Genomic DNA, 19,332 nt, shown 5'->3' with positions numbered 1-19,332 from the left:
CAACCAGGGATGTCCCTTCCCTTTGATGCTCACTTGCCAATGCCCATCCAGCTGCCCGTGCTGCCCTCCCATGCCAGCTTGTGGGAATACAAGCAATGGGGGTGGGGAACGTGGTTGGGGCAGCTGGGCAACCGTCCCCACTGGTCCCTGGCACGGCTCTGCCCAGCACACAAAGGGCAGAGTGAATCTTGTCCTAACCCCTGCAGCTGAAGAGCTGGAAGGAAGAAAAGAGGAGGCACACATAAAAGGAGTGGCTACCATAGGGCTTACATCACCCAAGGTTCTCCCAGAGGGATTTAACCTGGAGACAGACAAAAAGAGGGAGTCTGGGTCCTACTGTCAGCTAATGAGAAGAGATGTCTTGGCGGGGGGGGGGGGTGTCAGCGAAGTAGATGATGATAATCATGATGATCAGCTTGATGATGTCATTGGATCCTCACAAGAGCTTGGAGAGAGAGACAGAATGGGTAGACTGGTCCCATTTCACAGTTGTCCACACTAAAGCCTAGAAAGGCAGAATGACTCCTTTAGGGTCCCAGAGCTGTCAGTGAAGCATTGCAATGTCCACATACTGAAGGAACAAACTATCGACTGTTGGCCAAGAGCCACTTGGTGTTTGGCTATACCACTGAATATAATTCCATGTTGGCTGTGTGCATGCTCCTTGCCCTGCAACAGGTACACAGAATCCTCGGGGGAGCATGGTCTCAGGGCCAGTCCCAGGGAACATAGGGCAACAATAAGCACCCACATAGCAGAGGAGCACAGCAGTGGATGCTAAGTGGCAGGTTAAAGAGCAGCAGGAGACTGGGAGATTTTGGAGGAGGGATGGGGCACTGCCTGGAGTGGTGTGGTCACAGAGCAGGTGCGATTGGCTCTTGTCTGGCCTTTTAGGGTGGGTGGCTCTCAGAGAGGAGGAGAGGCATCAAGGGTGGGATTTCCAGGGGAGAAAAATGGCCTCAGTAAAGACCAAGACATGAGAAGTCTACAACAGAGGGCTGTTGTTGGGGCTGAGGTGATAGCTATGCATGCTCAGCTAAAGGTCCCTCCTCGCTTCCTGAGAAGGAAGACGAGGACTGCAAGACCTCTACTGGGTCAGTTCCAGAAGTCTCAGTGCTAGCATCTGGACTCCCCTTATGAAATTTGAGGGCAACGTTCTTTCCCCAATTGCTGAACAGGCAAAAACAAGTGTGTGTGTGTGTGTGGGGGGGGGGACCATAAAGCTTGTGAGAATTACAGCCCAAGGGCAGCCTGCAGGGGAGACTGAGGACCTGAGAGAGCAGAGGCTTCTTTCCAACAGAGATTCCTTTCCCTGCACCAGCTGATGACGGCAAGCCCTACACACAGCGCCTGCTCAGAACAAACTCCACAGCTGGACCATGCGGCCCCCTGAGATGCCCGCAAGGACCCCGAGATGCTTGCAGTCCTCCTTGGCTCTCCTGCTGGCCTCCTGCCCACCTGGCTTAGGCCCAGTGCATGTGAGTCAGCCAATCAATCCCAGCGTTGCCTGGACAACCAGGGGCGGGCAGGGGTGGGCACTGCAGGCAGCTGTCTCCTACATCTGGCACCTGCACACAGCCAGCCGAGGCTACACACAGTTGAGAGGAGGATGCTTCCCCCTCCTTCCTGGACCCCTCCCCCCTTCACTCCTCCTAGGACACTTGCTGTGAGAGGTTTTGGCAAATATTTAAAGGGGTAGTTGGGGCTATTGGAGGGTGGTGGGAGCAAACACCCTTCCCTTCCCTCTCTCCTTCCCTGAGCTTCTCAGGCACTCTCAGCTCAGATGCCATGCTGTTGTGCAACCTGGAGGCTGAAGGCCCTCCAGCTAGAGAGAGGGTCCTTGTGGGGAAGGGCAACCTGCCAGTGCTGGAGAGCTGGGGGTCAGCTCATGACTGAATGGTAGGGCCAAGGTGTGGAGGGAGCCCCCAGGGCAGGGACAGGAACTGGGGTGAAGTGTTGGAGGTAAAGTGTCAGGAGGACAAGGGAGTTAGGCCTAGAGGAGTGAGGGTGGGGCTCTGACTTACACACTTATGGAAGTTCCAAGGTAAAGGCACTATAGAGACCACCTGGCCTGGCAAGTGGAGGGGAACCCAAGAGAAAGGATGCAGCCATTAGTAGATTTGGTTTAGTACAACAAAGCAAAAGAAGTGTCTTTGAGGAAGGAGGTAAAGGGACAGAAGGGAGAAATAGAAGGTCCAGAAAGTGGATTATACTGGAGTGAGTAGCATTCCCAAGGCAAATTTAGGATCCGAGGGTATAAAAAGAGGAACACAGAGGAATAGGGTCATAGGCAGCACCAAGCAGATGAGATTCAAGGAAGAGGGGATTGGGACCCCATCAGTCACCACACCCATCCCTGTGCAAGGCTGCTGAGGTATAAGAAAGAACTGTCAGGTGTGGAATCTGCTATCAAAAGCCCTCAACTTGATCTCTGAAAATGGTTACTATTCACTTGATGCAGAAAACCCACAAAATCATTCAAATCAAGAGGTTCAAATCTTTACATTCATTTTAAGAACACTCATGAAACTTCCCAGATCATTAAGGGCATGTCTATCTGAAAAGCCACCAAGTATCTGAAGGATGTCACTTTACAGAAGCAATGTGTGCCATTCCATCATCATAATGGTGGAGCTGATAGGTGTGTCCAGGCCAAATGGTGGGGCTGCGCACAGGGTCAGTGGCCTAAAAGGAGTGCTGGATTTTTACCGCACTTGCTTGAACATGCAAAGAGTAATGCTGAACTTAAGGGCTTAGAGGTACATTCTCTGGTCATCGAGCACATCCAGGTGAACAAAGCCCCCAAAATGAGCCACTAAATTTACAGAGTTCATGGTGAGATTAATCCCAGCATGAGCTCTCCTTGCCACACTGAGATAATCCTTACTGAAACAGAGCAGATTGTTGCCAAACCAGATGAGGTTGCACAGATGAGAAAGATATCCCAGAAGAAACTGGAGAAACAACAGTATATGACCGGGGAATAAATTCAGCATAGAATAAATGGAAATGAAAGTAAAAGCGGTGGGGGGGGGGGGGGATGGCCTTCAGTTTACAAACAAGCCCAAAGCAAAGAAGGAAAAAACCACACATTAGTGGGTATGAATTTATAGCCAGAGGGGACAGAGTTTTCAGAATTAGGAAAAGAATGACCAGGGGCAAGTCTGAGGTTAGGTAGCAGATGTGCTGGAAGGGGCCAGGCAGGTGGCATACTTGAATTGAAAACGTGAGGCTCTCAGAGAAATGGCCATATATGGACCCCCACAAGGGATGCCAAAGCACAACCTGCCTTCAGCATTGCCTTTCTGGGTCCATAGGCACTACCTCCTCACTCCTGTTCCTGGAGCTCATCCCTATGCATGAGAGAAATTCTGTTGGGAAATGTGGTGGACTCCCCATTGGGTTAGACCCCTGGCTGCCTGAGAGGTTCAAGCTGGCAGAAGAACAGGGAAAGCCACAAGACTGCAGGGGCAGGTGCCAGCAAGAAAGGCGGCCAATGCCAGGAAGACACCCACAGTGAGAGGCGCAGATTGCCCAAGGGCAAATTTGCTCAGTGTGCCCAGCTTCGCTCTTGCCCGGGCCAAGAGGACTCATGTGCCACGGCCAAGAGCCCTTAGGCACTCTTGCAGCTGGCTTCTCCGGACATCAGTTCTGGAGGGCCAGGAACAAACAGGCTTCAAGGTCAAGGGCTTGGCTGGCAGAAGGGGCCTGGATCCTTCACCTCTGTCCCCTCTCCCTACTAGCACATATAAGATGCTAGTCACACTTAGGGGATGAGAGGGGAAGGCGTCTGCAGCAAGATGGATGTGGGCAGCAAGGAGGTTTTGATTGAGAGCCCGCCGGTGAGTGTGACCGTGTGTGTATACGTGTGTGTGAGCTGGGCCCTGCTTCATCCAACCTCTCTGAGACTGTTTCCTCATCCAAATTCATTCATTTAACTAACCCACGACTGTGCTAAGTTAGGGCAGGGACACCAACCACCAAGGCACAGTCCTTCGGGGAGACAGACGTGGCAGCCAATAATTCCAATGTGAGAGCCACCACAGTGGTCAATAGAAAGGGCTATAGAGAGCGCTGTGTAAGCAGCCACTACTTGGGAAGTCACAGGAAGCTTTGCAGAGAAAATGACATTTGAACTGGCTCTGGAAAAATAGGTAGGAGCTCACTAGGTGGAAGAGGCAGACATTGTAGGAAGAAGGGGGTAGTACGTGTAAAGGCGGGGAGGTGTGAGAGATTGTGGATTATTTGGGGGAACAGAGAGGGACTGGGCATGGCCGGGGTGCCAGGGGTCTGGAGGAAACAGCAGATGAGACTAGCAAAGCAGAGTCTCTTGGGTCTCTTCATGCTAGACTTCACGTCTAAGCATTTCTGTTGGAATCCAGGCCACCTCTTCCAAGAAGCCTTCTCTGATCTCACCCTCTTCTGCATGTCCATAGCATTGGTGTCCAGCTGTGGGAGGGTATCCAGCTTGTGCAGGGAGAAGAAGGGCCAACTTCATGATCTCACACCTATCTCCCTGCCTGCCTCACCATGTCAGGACTACTCAGCAGCCCCCCGGGGCCGGTTCAGCATCCCCTGCTGCCCTGTGAACCTCAAACGCCTCCTCATCGTCGTCGTGGTGGTAGTCCTTGTGGTCGTGGTGATTGTAGGGGCCCTGCTAATGGGTCTTCACATGAGCCAGAAACACACCGAGATGGTGAGCAGGCCTGGGATGGAGTGGGCAGTGGACACAGGACATGCCAAACAGAGGGGCTGAATGGGCTGGGTAGACAATGAATGGTCCAGGGGGACTGGAGGGGAGGAGGCAAGGGTGCCTCAAAAAAGGACAGAAGCACCTGGTGGCAAATCGGGCTTGGGTTTTTGCACCAGGCCTGTTGCTGGTATGGCAGCCTGTTCTTTCCAGGCTCTCTGAGCTATCAGGGAAGAAGGGATTGCATCTGAGTAAAGAGGGCTGAGAGTGGACATGGGTGCCAAAGGGATGAGTGGGGAAAGAGAAATGTCAGTCCACCCTATGCCCTCCCCCAGGTCCTAGAGATGAGCATTGGGGGACCAGAAGCCCAGCAGCGCCTGGCCCTGAGTGAGCGTGTGGGTACCACTGCCACCTTCTCCATCGGCTCCACTGGCATTGTAGCGTATGACTACCAGCGGGTGGGTATACCTGGACCGCCTGATGCTGGGGACGGGGGGCCAATGATGAGGCTTTGCTAGACCCACCCAGCTGTGCCATTTCATGCATATCCATCTCTCCCCAGCCCCTAGCTCTTTTGCTTGCCCAGGCTGATCCCCAGATTCCAATATGACTGCCTTCGGTGCCTAACCTAGAGGGAGATAGCCCAGGATCAGGGTTAGGGGGTGAGTAAGGCAGGGCCTTTCTGAATGAACCCTGGGGTTTCTGTCCTCAGCTCCTGATTGCCTATAAGCCAGCCCCAGGAACCTGTTGCTACATCATGAAGATGGCTCCAGAAAACATCCCAAGTCTTGAGGCTCTCACCAGAAAGTTCCGGAACTTCCAGGTGGGTGTGTGAGTGAGGAGGAATAAGTTGTCCCCCTCCCAGGGCTGCTCGGAGGAGCATTTGAGATGACAGCTATTTGTCACCTGTAGAGCGCTGCTCCTTGTGGGCTGCCAGGTGAGTGCCCCTCTCCAGACTCACCTGTGTCACACCTTCCCTCCTATTCCCCAGCCCCGCCCTGATGCTAAGCTGCTGGCCTCAGCTGAGCCTCACCACTTGGGGGCTTCTGACTCCAGCACAGCCCCCTCTTTACTGGTAAGGAAACCAAGGCTTTTAGGAGGCTCAGAGAGATGGTCTCACATGCCTGAGGTCCCACAATAAGGGCCACAGGTGGAACAAAAACTCAGTTCCCAGGCTCAAAATCAGGTGCTCTTTCCAGGTCAAGCCTGCAGTGTCTACCTCTAAGCTGGGCCAGGAGGAGGTCCGTGATGCTGGCTCAGCATCCTCTGTGGACCTGGACTTCCTGGGCACCACTGTGAGCACCCTGTGTGGCGAGGTGCCCCTCTACTACATCTAGAACCCCTCAGGTGAGCAGGTGTGACTGCCAGGGCACTGAGCAGCTGTGGCCCAGGAAGGCTTGGGCCACCTCCCCATGTCAGCTGACCAAGCAACAGGGAGGATCCACTGAAGCCAGGTCATCTAGGGAGCTCAGGGGAGGGAAGGTTCATAGATACCTCCCCCCAGTCTCTCCCTCTCATAATAAACAGTGTTTCTTTGCTTCTCAGGGCCTGTGGAAACCCCAAATGGACAGGAAAGATCCATGAGCAAAGGGTCTTTTGCAGAGACGCAGGAAGCTGCTCCTGCCCACACCATAGGGACTGGTGCTGGAGAAATGGGAGCTGTGGGGAGAGGTGGGAACGGGCAGCGGAGATGCTCCTGGGGCCAGGGGGCTACTACCATGAAAGAATAAAGCAACCCGATTGAAAAACGAAGGGTGAACCTTTTCTATCTCCCACACCCTCTCGCTCCCGCTCTTGGTGGGTGGGTCAGGGGAAGGGTAGGACCTTGGGGAAGCAATGGGGGTTTCCCCTTCCCACTTCGTCCAGGAGCGATGCGGGGGCGGGGGGGGCAGTGGCGAGGGGACTAGGCAATCCACGGGCTCGAGGCGCCCCCCAGTGGTGTCTCCCGAGGGAGGGAGAGAGACAGAGACAGCCAGACACCGAAAGACTGAACTAGAGAGACAGGGACCGCGATGGGAGAGAGCTAGGGTCCGAAAAAGGCAGAGACCGAGAGAGGCGGGCGGAGAAACGCAGTCAGAGACCGAGGGGGGCAGAGGCGAGCTGAAGCCCGGGAGAGACCTGACAGCGTGTCCCGCTGCCCGGGACGGGGCTCGGGCCCGGCGCCCACGGGACCAGCCGCCACTAGAGGGCACCTCGCGGGAGCGGCCGTCGGCCGGGCACCCCGGGGCCCGGCGCCCCCTCCCCGGCCCCGCCGCCCCGCGCCCCGGGCGGCCGAGCCCCCTCCCGGGGCGGGCCGGCTCTCTGCGGTCCCCGCCCCCGGCTGGCGCGCGGCCCGACCCGGCAGAGCGCTGTCCGGGACCCGAGGGAGGCCGAGCTCCAGGCGAAAACCCGCCCTCCAGCGAGCTCATTTCCCTAAAAAGGGGGGGGGGGGAGGGAGGGAGGAGAGAAGGAAAGAGGGAAAGAAGGGAAAGGAGCGGAGAAGGCTGGAGGCTCAGGGAGAGAGCCGAGGAGCCGCGCAGGAGAGGGGGCGGGAGACAGGAAGGAGGGGGGCGAGGACAGGGAAGGGGGAGAGGTAGAGACGCGCGAGGGGGGGGTGGTGGGTAGCGCGGGGAGGGAGCGCGCGGGCGAGCGGAGGGGAGCGCCCTCCCCTCGCCGCCAGTCCTCCGCTTCCCCTCTCGCCGGCTCCCGCGTCCGGGCGCGACCCGCCGCCGCCACCGCGCCCGCCGCCACCGCCGCCGCCGCGCCCTCCAGCATGCCCGGCGTGGCCCGCCTGCCGCTGCCGCTGCTGCTCTGGCTGCTGCTGCTCGCGCGCCCGGGCGGGCCACTGGACTTGGCCGACTACACCTATGACCTGGGGGAGGAGGAGGACTCGGAGCCCGTCAACTACAAAGACCCCTGCAAGGCGGGTAGGCGCCCCCCACCCCGCCGACCGGCAGGGGCGCCGGGGCCGGGGAGCGAGCAGGCCCGGCGGGGAGGCGCGGGCTGCTTAGGGTTTGGGGTTGGGGGAGGACAGTCCAGTGTGGGAAGCCGGGAGCTGCCTGGTTGGCAATGCAGTGGGGAACAAAAGAAAGAGGGAGAGAGGGAGGGGAAGTTTGGGGGACTTTTAGGACTGAAGTTTTGCTGCTATTTGTGGAAGCTGCTGCCGCTGCCTCCTCTTCCCAGAGGATTCCTGGGGAAAGCTCTTTGGGTCCAGGGAGAAACCTGCGGCCAAGGAGGCTTTTCCTCCTGCAGGAAACTTCTGGCCAAACTCCTGTGTGTGTGTGTGTGTGTGTGTGTGTGTGTGTGTGTGTGTGTATGTGTGCGCGCGCGTGCACTTTTCCCTTCTCCCCCATCTCAAGCTCCAGGACATTGGTGTTTTCCAGCCTGTCTGGGCTGCCCCCAGGCTGCACATCTGTCTGCCCAGGGGGTGCGGGAGGCCTGCATCTCTGAGCAGCAAGTCTCCTGAGGCCCCCACCCAGCCAAGAGAAAGAAGAAAGTCTTTCAAGGGATCCTCTGAAATCATGCTCCCTGGGTATCCCATGTGTCACCCCACCAAACACAGCAACCTTCTGGGACAGAGGAGACAGCTGTCAAAGTTAGAGAAGCCAGCCAGGGAGGGGGAATTACCTCTGCCCTTATGTGCCAGAGAGACCTAACAAGGCCAAGTTAGGGTGGAAAGGAGAAAAACACAGAGAACTCAAATACTGTATATCAGCTCTCTCAGTCCACAGACACTGGAGGCTAATTAGCTGAGGTCAGGGCCCTGGAGTGTGTGTTTGCGTGTGTGTGTTCTTTGTCCATGGAGACCCCAAGTAACCCCTTCACTCCTGCTGGGCCCAGAGGGGTCCTGCCCCTGGAGTGACCAGATGGCCAGGCACACAGGCCGTTTGCCTAATCAGATGACCCTGAACAGGCTGCCTGGGACAAGAGAACACACAGGGCATAAGATGTCAGAACCTTTCCTCAACTTCCTGCCTCTGATTTCAGCCTGTCTCCAAATAGCCAGGGCCAGGGGCAGTGGCACAGTCCCTAAGGTTCTAGGAGTGCCTGTATGTGGCATAAGAGGTTGGGTCACTCTAGTCCTAACCCTGGGCTCCCCACTTTGGGTGAATGGATCACAGTAAGCTGCAAAGTAGGAGACCCTTCTTCCAGTGGGAGAAGCAGAAGCCAAATCTCTCAGCCCTTCTTCTCCACCCCCTCTGGATTGTGGGTGACCCAGACATTAGCCATCATCTTTCTCCCTGGGCTTGGGGTGGGCATGAGGCTAAGCAGATAGAGCTTGGCCTTTGAAGGCAGGCCGACCTAGGCTGTCAATCCTGGACCCACAGCTCATTAACTCTACTGCCTGGCGGATGTTAATTATCATCTCTGAACTTGGCTTTTCTCACCTGTAAAATGGAACTGATAATACGTCTCTCTGTAGAGTTGGTGGTAAGGATTAAATATGAGAACATATATAAAACACTTATTAGAGATTAACACACAGTAAGCACTTAATAAATGTTTGCTGCCTACTCCCCTGTGTTCTGTGCCTCACACTCTCATTTCATTATTTTTTCTGAGGAATGGGCTTGGTTTTCAGGAAAAGGAAGTGTTCTCCCTGTCTCTGTCCTTGTATTACTTGTTTATTCCACTGGTCTACATGTACTGAATGCTGATATGTGCCTGGCCCTGGGCTTGATGTTGTGGGAGATACAGAAAAGTGTAAGACATGGCCCTTGCCCTCAGTGAGCTTCCAGTCCAGCAGGCGCACAAGACGTGTAAACAACAGCACAAACCACAATGCGTTATGTGCCACCTTGGAAGGAAAGGACTTAAAGGCTCAAGGAGCCTCTTGTCCCTCTGCAGTCCCAGTGGTGACGGTGGCAGAGAAACAGTGATCACAGCAGGCTGGGAAGGTTGGTGGGGGGGGTTCCTCATGCAGGAGGCAAGGCCTTAAAGAATGGGTAGGAAGTCACTCTGATGTATTTCACTCCTGGTTGGAATTGGAGTGATTTTTGGAAGAGGCAGCAGGAGGCTGAGGGCTCTATCCCCAGTCTCGGATTTCATGCTAGGGTGGGGCTGGCTGAGTTGGAACTTCAAACAAGGGCTCTGGAGAAAGCTCTGCACCAGGGTGAAGTGAGGCTGGTGGGGAGCTGGGCCAGGCCTGGGGGGTGGCCGAGAGGGCCCGAAAGCCTGACAAGGCCAAGATTCAGGGTTAGATCAGGCTTCCCTCTTGGGTGTGACTAGTGCAGCCTTGCGTACCTCTGCCCTGACTCCCTAAGACCCCACACTGACAACCCTCAAGCCTTAGGTCCCTGGGCTCTTTTCTCTATGTTGCTGTGTCTTCTTGCCCTCTCTGAGCTCTGGTGGTAGGTGTACCTGGATTTACCTCCTTTGGATGCACCTGATATGTCTGCTTCCCTCTTCTCCCTTGACCCTCTCCATCTCTCTCCTTTTCTCCTCCTTGCACACAGAGAACCAAGAATGAAAGCCCTGTTCACTCCCCTGGCTCACCTGTGATCTTTTCAAGATAACCAGGCCCCTTCATTTGAGATTACCTCTTGCAGTTACTGTCAGAGTTAGGGCAAAATTGAGGGAAGTAAGGAAAAATTAAGACCCTTGATACCCTGGAGAGTTCCCTGGATCTTCTGGGCAACACCAGAACAATAGGTGGGAAGCCAAATTGGCCTATGTGTGTGCTGATTGCTGGTCCCACCAAGCTTGCACTCTGGTGTGCAGGCTGTCAAATGCAAATACGAACTCTGTCTCTCTGTCTCTCTCATTCTCTCCCCCTTGCCCAGGGAGATTGCAAGTCAGCCCTGACTTCTTGTATGTTAGGATGCCAAACCATCAAGGGGGGAGGGGTCCTTCCCTGAGATTCCCAGCTCTGTTTGGTGCCCCAGGAGACTTGGCCATGACCCTCAGGACTCTGGGAGAGACCCAGGAGGCAGGAATTGGGACATAGTTGCTCCCATAAGCAGAGAAACACATAGGGACTACCCTTGAATCAGTGAGGACCTTCCTTTTACCTCAACCTGCATCCCAGAGGTTTGCTTTTAGGAGGTGAGGTATGGGGGTAGCTTACCAACCCTTATCACTCTCCTCAGCCCAGGGCCTTGTGGCCCAGATTTGGACTTCAAGGGGCCTTAGAGGAGTAGGTCACAAGCTCCGGAAGTTGAGAAGCAATCCCTTCTCTTGCCAGACCACATTCCCCCTCCAGACACTCTGAATGAGTCACCCACCCACCTATGCCCCTGCTCCCTGAGTCACCTTCTCTTTTAGGTGCCCCAAGGGAGGAGGAAAAGACAGTCTCCCTGGGCTCCAGATGGAGGGGAACCATGGGACTCCCCAGAAGAAGGAACTCTCAAGAATTCTAGTTTCTCTAGAGATCTGGGGAGAAGATATCAGGGGAGGACAGGGAGAGAGTAGAATGTGTCACTCAGGCCACTAAGGGCTTCCTAAGGGTATCCAGAGGAATCAGTTAATCTCTCTGTCTCTTTCTCTCTGTCTGCACCCCCCATCCATTTTTAAGGTCACCCTTCTCCTTTTGGGGGTATGGCCTGTGAAATGTGCACATGCAATTATTTGTATGTTTGAACACACTACGGCTTACACAGGGAAGTAGTAAGGATGGTGTTTGGGCACATTTATGGGTGCACCTCTGCTTTATGAGCAAGTCTCTTCAACTGTGCATATGGGTACTCCTGAGTACATGTAAGGATGCATGCAAATACGCACCTGTATATAAGCATACAGCTGTGATTAAGTATGTTCTCCCCAGCTAGAAGCTTGCATTTATGTGATAGGACATGCGTATACCCGGTACACATGGCATTGGGGCTCCATCACACCAGTGAGGGTCCTCTCCCTCTCCCCAGAAGGGGATGCCTTGCAACACCCTGTGGGGAGGAGACTCTGGAGTCAAGAGGCCTACCTAAGGATGGGCATATGAGGTCCACCTCACTCTTTTTCCTCTCCTGCTCCCAGCCTGGCAATGGAGCAGCCACGATTGCTCCTGGCTGGTTTACAGCCGGAAAACAAAACAAACTTTTGATCCTGTGTTGAAAACAACTACTACTCTGACCCTGACCTCAGGGCTTCCTTCCGGGTAAGGGTTAGGGGGGAGGTGTCCTGGACTTTCCAGCATCCAGATTCCCTAGCTTCCCCATGAGGGAATCCCAAATGGGCAGGGCCTTCAGGCTCAGCTCCTGGACAGAGAAGGTTCTCCTGCCCACCCCGTGTCTCCCCACCCCCACTCTGTTCCCACACATTCTTCAGTCATGACATCCCCACCACAGGACTCCGGCTCTGCAGAAGAGCTCTGCGGCCAGCCTAGGGCCTTCCCGCCTTCCACTTGCCCTGCTCCCTGCTCCCTTCCCCCACTGTCCTGGTTTCACAGGCCAGCACAGTTCTGTGGCCTCTGTACTTGGAATTCGAGGTTCTACTTCTGAGCACTCCAGGGCTTCCCTCAGCTGGGAGGCCAATGTGGGTGAACCAATGTGCCCTTGGAAAGTAGAGAGCAGATTATGAGCTTATGGGGCTGTTATTGGAGTAATATTAACAGTAGTCATTTAGTGGGTACTTACTGTGCTCCACACTCTGCTAGGTGCTTTATTTACATGCCTTATTTCATGCAGTAATTCTAGGAGACAGATTCCATTGTTAGCTTCTTTTTATGTAGGAGAAAATTGAGGTTTAGTAGAGCTTATATGACATGTCAGCTAATATTAGCCAAGCTAGGATTCAAAGACAGGTCTAACTACAAAGACTTTGCTTTTTGCTGCTGTGTGCAGAGACGAGTCTAAATATCCAACCACATGTGTATATGATAATGCCCACGGGCACGTGAGCTTGGAGGTACTTGTGTCTGTGCAAAGGTGTGAGGTTATTCATGTGGCATGAGTGTACCTGTCTGAATGTTGGTGTGCAGGAAGCCGTCACTGCCTCCTTGGAGTGTCCCTCTGATCCTATGATCTTTGCATGTCAGCTAAGAAATATCTTCTGTTGCTGTCCCACCAGTTCCTGAGCCAAGGCCACCAAGGGCGACATTTTACAGAAAAGCATATTGCTCGTGTGGTGGAAGAGATTCTGGGCCAGTTACCAGCTGGTGACCTTGGGCAACTCATTTCCTTTCTTAAGCCCAAGTGTTCTAATCACTAAAGTCGGGGAGGTGGGCTGGAATCTAGCCACTCGGTTCTCTCTCCAGCAATTTGTAATTGTACACGCCCAGGCAAATGCAGAGATGGAGTGTGGCTTAACGGGCACGTGCCGAGTGGGCCAGGATTAAGTGAATCCGTTAATGAGAAAGCACTTTGTCAACTAGGAAGCACAACATTGATTTCAACATTAACATAAGGTGTCATTATTGCTACCATTATTGGCTTCATGGGTTTGGAGCTTGCAGTTAGTTTGTGTGTGTTGAAGCTTGTGCATGTGTGTTTTTTTAGAACACGTGGTTTATGACTGTATTTTTGTGTGTGGATGTGTGTGTCTGAGTGAGTGTCTATCTTTGTGTATATGGCTCCACAGAGGTAATGAACTTGAGTGCAGTGAATGCCAGACCAGGAATCAGGAGGCCTGGGTTATGAATCCAGCCTCTCCAATGACTAGCAGTGTGGGAGACCATTTCCCTTCTGAGCCTCAGTTTCCATATCTGTAAAATGGAAGGCTGGCCTAGATAACTGCTAGAAGGACTCCCACGTTCTGTTGATCCAGGTGAAGTTCCCATCAGAGTACATATCTATGGGCATGTGTTTGCAGGCCTAAAGACTATTGATGTGATACTTCACTCGAATAAATGTTCTGGAGTGCCTTCTACCTACAAGGGTGGTGTGGGCGCTGCTGGGGGAGGGGGCATCTCTGTGACTCACATAGCTCTGTGTTTGAGGGCATGGCTGTGGATGTCACCAAATGTCTGTAGGATCACTAACCCATGTGGCTGATTCTCTGTGTGATGAAGTGTGTGTGTGTGTCCACCCAGCGGGCCATCTGGGGAGGAGAAACCTGTGTGCAAGGCCTCAAGGTTAAAATAATTTGTGTAATGCTGCCGCCAGGCCTGTGTAGCACTCAGGATGAGAAGCAGATGTTGCCATGGGTGGAGCTTCAGGGAAGCTGCTCTGCGCCCCACCTCCATCCAGCTCACCCTCCCGCCTCCCCAGCCCAGCTCAGCATGAAGCTCGCCTCTGAGCTCCTTCCAGAGCACTCAGCTTCCTCTTGCTCCCAGCTTCTCCAAAGGCAGGCAGATTGTTTAGCTCATCTCTCCAGAAACATCTCTCCCCAGGTCCAGAAATCAAAATGCCTATTCAGGGGGCTCTATTCCCCCAGGCCTTTCTTCCTCCAGAGAGGAGGCCCTGAGACTCAGAATAGGAATCGCTTGAAAACCGTTAAACTTTTTCCTCCTAGCTGGGCAGCTCCCATTAAGTGTCCTGGTTTCCCTAATAGGCCTATCTGCTCCAATTTTTGTTCACGGCCTCCCCTCAATTTAATTGAAACGGCACTTGTTGAGTGAATACCATAGGCTCGGAGCAGTGCCAAGGTTATGGGCCCACAGAGTAGATGCTCTATCATCTCACCCCCTTCTGTTTTCTTCATAGCATTCATCACTGTCTGGAATTCTTGGGTTCAGTGTTTATTTAGTTATGTATTGTTGAAGGTTAGCTCTATGTGAGCAGGGACCTCTTTTTTTTTAAGTTTATTTATTTATTTTGAGAGAGAAAGAAAGAGAGAGAAGAAGAAGAAGAGAGGGAGAGAACACAAGCAGGGGAGGGGCAGAGAGAGAGAGAGAGAGAATCCCAAGCAGGCTCCTTGTTGTCAGTTCAGGGCTCGATCTCACGACCATCATGAGGTCACGACCTGAGCCGAATCAAGAGTCAGATGCTTAACCGACTGAGTCACCCAGGTATTCCAAGCAGGAACCTCTTCTGTCTTGCTAATAACTCGAGTGGTACCTGGCTTACTAAATATTTGCCACAGAGCGATGGGAAAAGTGACATGATCGTGTCTTCCTCTGGTAGGGAGCGTGTATCAGCTTTGCTAGATTCCCAACTTAGAAGTGAGCACGAGTCTCCCCCGGGATCCTCAAATCCAGTCCCCTATGACCCCCTTCCTCAGAAGGCATTTGAAGACTGATGTTGCTATGGGGGTAAGGGTGGTACCCATGGGGTTGGAACTGTCAGTGCTGGGTAGGAGGATTAACTTCCCAGGCCTCGTCTTTTCTCTCTAGCTGCCTTCCTTGGGGACATCGCCCTGGATGAGGAGGACCTGAGGGCCTTCCAGGTGCAGCAGGCTGAGGACCTCAGGCAGCGTGCAACCCACAGGTCTTCCATCAAAACTACAGGTACTCTGGGTACAGGCGGGCCCTTCTATGTCCCAGAAATGGGTTCCAGAATTAGAGAAACAAGCAACCTCCCTGTTTCCCAACCAGGCCCTCTCAGGACAGAGGCTATGAGCTTGAACCCAGCATAATGGCTTATCTTCCCTTGGGATATCTTTGTCCCTTCCCCAGAGGAGCAGCAAGTATAGACATACCCAGGAGCAAAGAACTGACATTCTTTTTGCTTACAGTTTACAAAGTACTTTCACCAGCATTATCTAACCTTTCCCCAACCACCTTCAAAGGTAGATGTAGGACAAGTCCTGCATTGCAGATCCAGAAACTAAGACTCATGGAGATAACGTGACTCATTCAAGATCACATAGCTGGTCAGTGGCAGTGCTGGGACAGGAACCCAAGCCTTCTCACTCCAAATCTGATGCTCTTTGCTCAACACCCCAATCCCTCCCAGCTTCTCCTCATGCTCCCACTTTGCAAGCTTTTATACTTCCTTCAAAGCCCATCTCAAGAGCTTCTCTGATGAAATCTTCTCTGATCATCCCCCAGGCATGGTTATCCATCCATTTTCTGTGCTCTGTCTGCTCTCTGTTTACAGTATTAGTATCTCACTCATGGAACCATATTTCAATGATTTTTTTTATATGTCTATCTCCCCAACTGGACTCAAAGCTCTTTAAGGTCAGGGATGGGTCCTTCTTATCCCTGGGTGTGGCCTAGCAACCCACCTGGCACTTATGAATGGGTGAGAGAATAGGAAGAATGAGTGCCTGGGCTGGTTTAGTTCTGTCCAGCTTTGTCACTGCTCAGGAACATGGTGCTGCCCACAGGGAGCCCTCCCACTGACAAAGGATAGGGATTCTCATCCAGAGCCCATTCTGCACACACTCTGGTGGCTGTTCTGTCCAGCATGAGAGAGGATCTTGGCATGGGCAGCCATGGAGTAAAGGTCAAACTTCCCAGAGAGGAGCTGGCATTGGAGGGGAACATGGTGGCCTGATGACTAGCAAGGCTTACTTGGCCTGAGAGGGGACCAGCAGACATGGTTCAAGCAGAATGGAGGAACTGGAGCATGTGGGCCTGCCACTAACTCACTAGGTGACTTTGGGCAAATCTTTGGCTTTAGTTTCCTTATCTGTCGAATAATATACAGTGACACTTGCACAGTGCATCCCAGAGAGCTACTGTGTCAAATAAGAACATATATTTGGGAACACTTAAAGATGTCAAGCTCTATATGCTCCACAAGGAGGAAGTTTTATTAGATGAGAAGTCAACATTTCCTGGTCTCAAGTCCCCTATAGTTCCTAGGAAATTAGTACACCATTGTTCTCTTTTTCAGTTTTAGTCCATTCTTGCTATCTGTGGTAGTTATGAATAGAGTTATGGAATAACTTTGCTCTATAAAGTCACTGTGAACACTGAATTAACAAATACTGAGTCAGTCATCACTCCTAGGAGAAATACAGGGTTAGGTCTCTGCAAGCCTCTTGTCACAACATTCTCACCAACTGATCAGTATGTAACCCTGTCTTACGTATGTTTCTGTTTAAAGACCCCTTATTTAATACACAGTAGATTCATTAACTTTGAGCTATAGCCAACAGGACTGTAACTTAGGGGCTCAACAAAGCATATTAACACACGTGTATTTTCTCCATAGGGCACATCAGATCCTTCTTGCACTTAGGAACGCTGGACAGTGGTCTGGTGCCTCTGTACTATCAGGGCAGAAGGGGGTCATTTTAAACAGCAAAATCACCAATAAAAAGCCCCTACATACAAAAAAAAAAAAATGTGGCACCAAACAGACTATGAAAAAGATGCTTATTTACATTCTGAGAGCTGAACCAAGAAGGCAAAGTGTCACCTTGTTCAACCTCGGTTGGGTATGGGGGTGACTCATGTTTTTCACTGTCCTGTGCGTGTCAGTGATTGACCGTGAAAGAGCTAAGGTTATTGGTTTGGGGGTTACAAATAAATTTTAGTGAGTGGACAGATATGGAATCCCCCCAAAATGCAGATAGAGTATAATTTGTTTCCCCGTACTCCTATTCCTTCACTTGCTACCAGTGTCTTCCTCTCCCAACACCAGGAAACTCTTCTACCCCCAACTGCCAGAGCACCAGTGGGCAGCCACAGAGGAGAAACCGTGGGAGATGGAGAAGCAGGTCCCGGAGCCGGCGGGCAGCCACATCCAGACCAGAGCGTGTGTGGCCTGATGGGGTCATCCCCTTTGTCATTGGGGGAAACTTCACTGGTGAGCATGATGTTGTGGGGCCGAGGGAGCAGCCTGCATCGGGGCCTAGCCTTGGGGCAGCCTTGTCATGTGTAGTGGTATGAGTGGTGTCCTCTGCCTATCTGTCCAACAAGAGGCTGACATTCTGGCAGTGGGTTGAGGTGGGCCCGCCTGGACACTGTGGCAGCCTGGCCCCCTTCATCCTGGCAGGCAGTCAGAGGGCAGTCTTCCGGCAAGCCATGAGGCACTGGGAGAAGCATACCTGTGTCACCTTCCTGGAGCGCACTGATGAGGACAGCTATATTGTATTCACCTATCGACCCTGCGGGTGAGCAGGGGCCCCTGGGCACTGCACCCTCAGCCATCACCCCAGTCCACATCCTGCTCTGGGCACTACTGCTGCCCCATCTGGCACGATCCTACATCATCTGTCCCCACTCCTGCCATCGGGCATCTTTCCAGGAGCTGCCCCCTGGTGTGGCTATGACCCCTGAACACAGCCTGGGCATCCCACGCTCAGGCCCCTCCCCTGTACCTCACTCCCTCACCCTCCTGGCAGCCTCGCCCGGCCCCTGAGTGGATGCACTCCCCCAGCTCGGGACCGCCCCCCTGAGCTGGCCCCGCCCTCCAGGTGCTGCTCCTACGTGGGTCGCCGTGGTGGAGGCCCACAGGCCATCTCCATCGGCAAGAACTGTGACAAGTTCGGCATTGTTGTCCATGAGCTGGGCCACGTCATTGGCTTCTGGCACGAGCACACGCGGCCAGACCGGGACCGCCATGTCTCTATCGTGCGTGAAAACATCCAGCCAGGTACGCATCTTGGCCTGAGTGCCTAGCTGTGTGCCACACCTGCCCCCCCCCCCGCCCCCCACCCCAACCACTCCAGGGCCTCTAGTAGGGGTGGGAGCTGTTTCCTGGAGCCATAGCTTGTGGTCAGCTCAGTGTTGTGGCAGCCCTTGCCCAGGGCCCAGGTTGGTCCAGACCCTGCCCCTGAGGCATCTGCTTCCTGCCAGTAGCAGCTCAGAGACGGAAGATCAGTTGTGGAGCTGTTTGGGGGGCTGGGAGAGGTCCTGGTCCTGGACACACAGGCCATCCAGAACAGCCCAGAGCCCAGCTGGCCTTGGGGGGAGGGGGGGAGGGGGGGAGGGGAGAGTTGGCCCATCCCCCATGCCACCTCAGCCTTTCTCTTCACTTTTGCCCAGTCTTCTGCCCTCTGCCTATTCTCCCCTCTAAGGGTTTTTTTTTTTTCTCTTGTTTCTCCTGGCTACCCCCTCTTCCCTCCCTTCCTGCTTCCTTCCTCCCTCCCCAGGCCTCCTCTGCTCTTCCCTGCTTTCATCTCCCTGTGGTTCTAGAAATGGGTGCTTCCTTCCCATACTCTCTGAGCCTTCCCTCCAGCCAGTCCTCGTTGACCCTGCCCCTCTGCTGGACCGACTCTTCTAGAGACCCGCCCCTACCCCCCCAGACTTCCCTTGGCTGCTCCCTGGACCCTCAGGTAGGGGGGCACCTCTCAAGTACCTGAGGGGCCCCACTCCCCACCCTGAAAATGTGGCACTGTGTGGCACACAGACCCACCCCTCCCACCCCCCACACCTTTTTCCTGGTCTTCGCAGGGCAGGAGTATAACTTCTTGAAGATGGAGCTCCAGGAAGTGGAGTCCCTAGGGGAGACCTATGATTTTGACAGTATCATGCACTATGCCCGGAACACGTTCTCCAGGTGAGAGATGGGGCCTGGCCTCCTCTGGGGCAGCCTAATCCTGCCTTCTGTAGGGCATTCTCTTTGGGCCTCTCACTTTGCACTGGGCTGCCCTGCTGGGGCAGTCACCAAGGGTGAGAGTGGGCTTCTGGGTGGCCCCAGCTCCCGAGCAGAGGACCCATGGATGCTGCCTGCCCTGCTGTCCTCTTCCATTGAGGGTCCATGGCAGGGCCTGGACCCACGAAGCCTAGTACTGTGGACCCCTGGGATACCTGGCTCAGGAGGCTGAAGTCCAGCCATTTTGCCTGACACATATGTATATGCTGTGGCTCAGAACTGTATCAGCCAAGGGAGCTGAGCTTTTCCCTCATCTGTCAGCCAAAAGAGGACACATTTTTCTAATTGGGGGCATCCTTT

The 19,332-nt window shown here is 53.7% G+C and overlaps 3 protein-coding genes and 1 pseudogene across 7 annotated transcripts in view; all 4 read left to right on the top strand.

The window, feature by feature from the left end:
• Nucleotides 1-2,089: 2,089 nt before the first annotated feature.
• Nucleotides 2,090-3,021, top strand: LOC123587696 (annotated as a pseudogene).
• Nucleotides 3,022-3,710: 689 nt separating this feature from the next.
• On the top strand, nt 3,711-6,442 carry SFTPC (surfactant protein C). 3 transcript variants are annotated; one of them, XM_045457624.1, is made up of 7 exons: nt 3,711-3,842; nt 4,538-4,696; nt 5,026-5,148; nt 5,403-5,513; nt 5,682-5,765; nt 5,890-6,037; nt 6,236-6,442. In XM_045457624.1, the coding sequence occupies exons 1-6, from the start codon at nt 3,774-3,776 to the stop codon at nt 6,025-6,027; spliced, it is 684 nt and encodes a 227-aa protein (XP_045313580.1). In that variant the 5' UTR covers nt 3,711-3,773; the 3' UTR covers nt 6,028-6,037; nt 6,236-6,442. The 3 variants fall into 3 exon arrangements, with proteins under 3 accessions (XP_045313580.1, XP_045313589.1, XP_045313597.1); XM_045457633.1 differs by lacking the exon at nt 5,682-5,765 and having other exon boundaries at nt 3,712-3,842; XM_045457641.1 differs by lacking the exon at nt 4,538-4,696 and having other exon boundaries at nt 3,786-3,842.
• Nucleotides 6,443-6,526: 84 nt separating this feature from the next.
• On the top strand, nt 6,527-7,441 carry LOC123596343 (translation initiation factor IF-2-like; the record flags this gene model as incomplete). The annotated part of the gene is given in 1 exon segment (XM_045474915.1): nt 6,527-7,441. A coding segment is annotated over 1 exon segment (915 nt), but the record flags the coding sequence as incomplete, so codon positions are not given.
• The window catches only part of BMP1 (bone morphogenetic protein 1), a 44,296-nt gene continuing 32,087 nt past the window's right edge, over nt 7,124-19,332 (top strand). The window contains exons 1-6 of one of the 3 annotated variants that reach the window (XM_045457611.1): nt 7,124-7,596; nt 14,874-14,987; nt 17,077-17,241; nt 17,431-17,548; nt 17,852-18,030; nt 18,831-18,936. In XM_045457611.1, the coding sequence (XP_045313567.1) occupies nt 7,443-7,596; nt 14,874-14,987; nt 17,077-17,241; nt 17,431-17,548; nt 17,852-18,030; nt 18,831-18,936 (836 nt within the window). In that variant the 5' untranslated portion in view covers nt 7,124-7,442. Of the gene's footprint in view, nt 7,597-14,873; nt 14,988-17,076; nt 17,242-17,430; nt 17,549-17,814; nt 18,031-18,830; nt 18,937-19,332 lie in introns of those variants that run through there. The other 2 variants (XM_045457597.1, XM_045457603.1) reach the window with 2 other exon arrangements.

This window comes from Leopardus geoffroyi, chromosome B1 (genome assembly GCF_018350155.1).
Source record: "Leopardus geoffroyi isolate Oge1 chromosome B1, O.geoffroyi_Oge1_pat1.0, whole genome shotgun sequence".
Lineage (NCBI taxonomy): Eukaryota > Metazoa > Chordata > Mammalia > Carnivora > Felidae > Leopardus > Leopardus geoffroyi.
The sequence above is the reverse complement of the archived record's forward strand: the minus strand, read 5'-3'. Positions and strand labels throughout refer to the sequence as shown.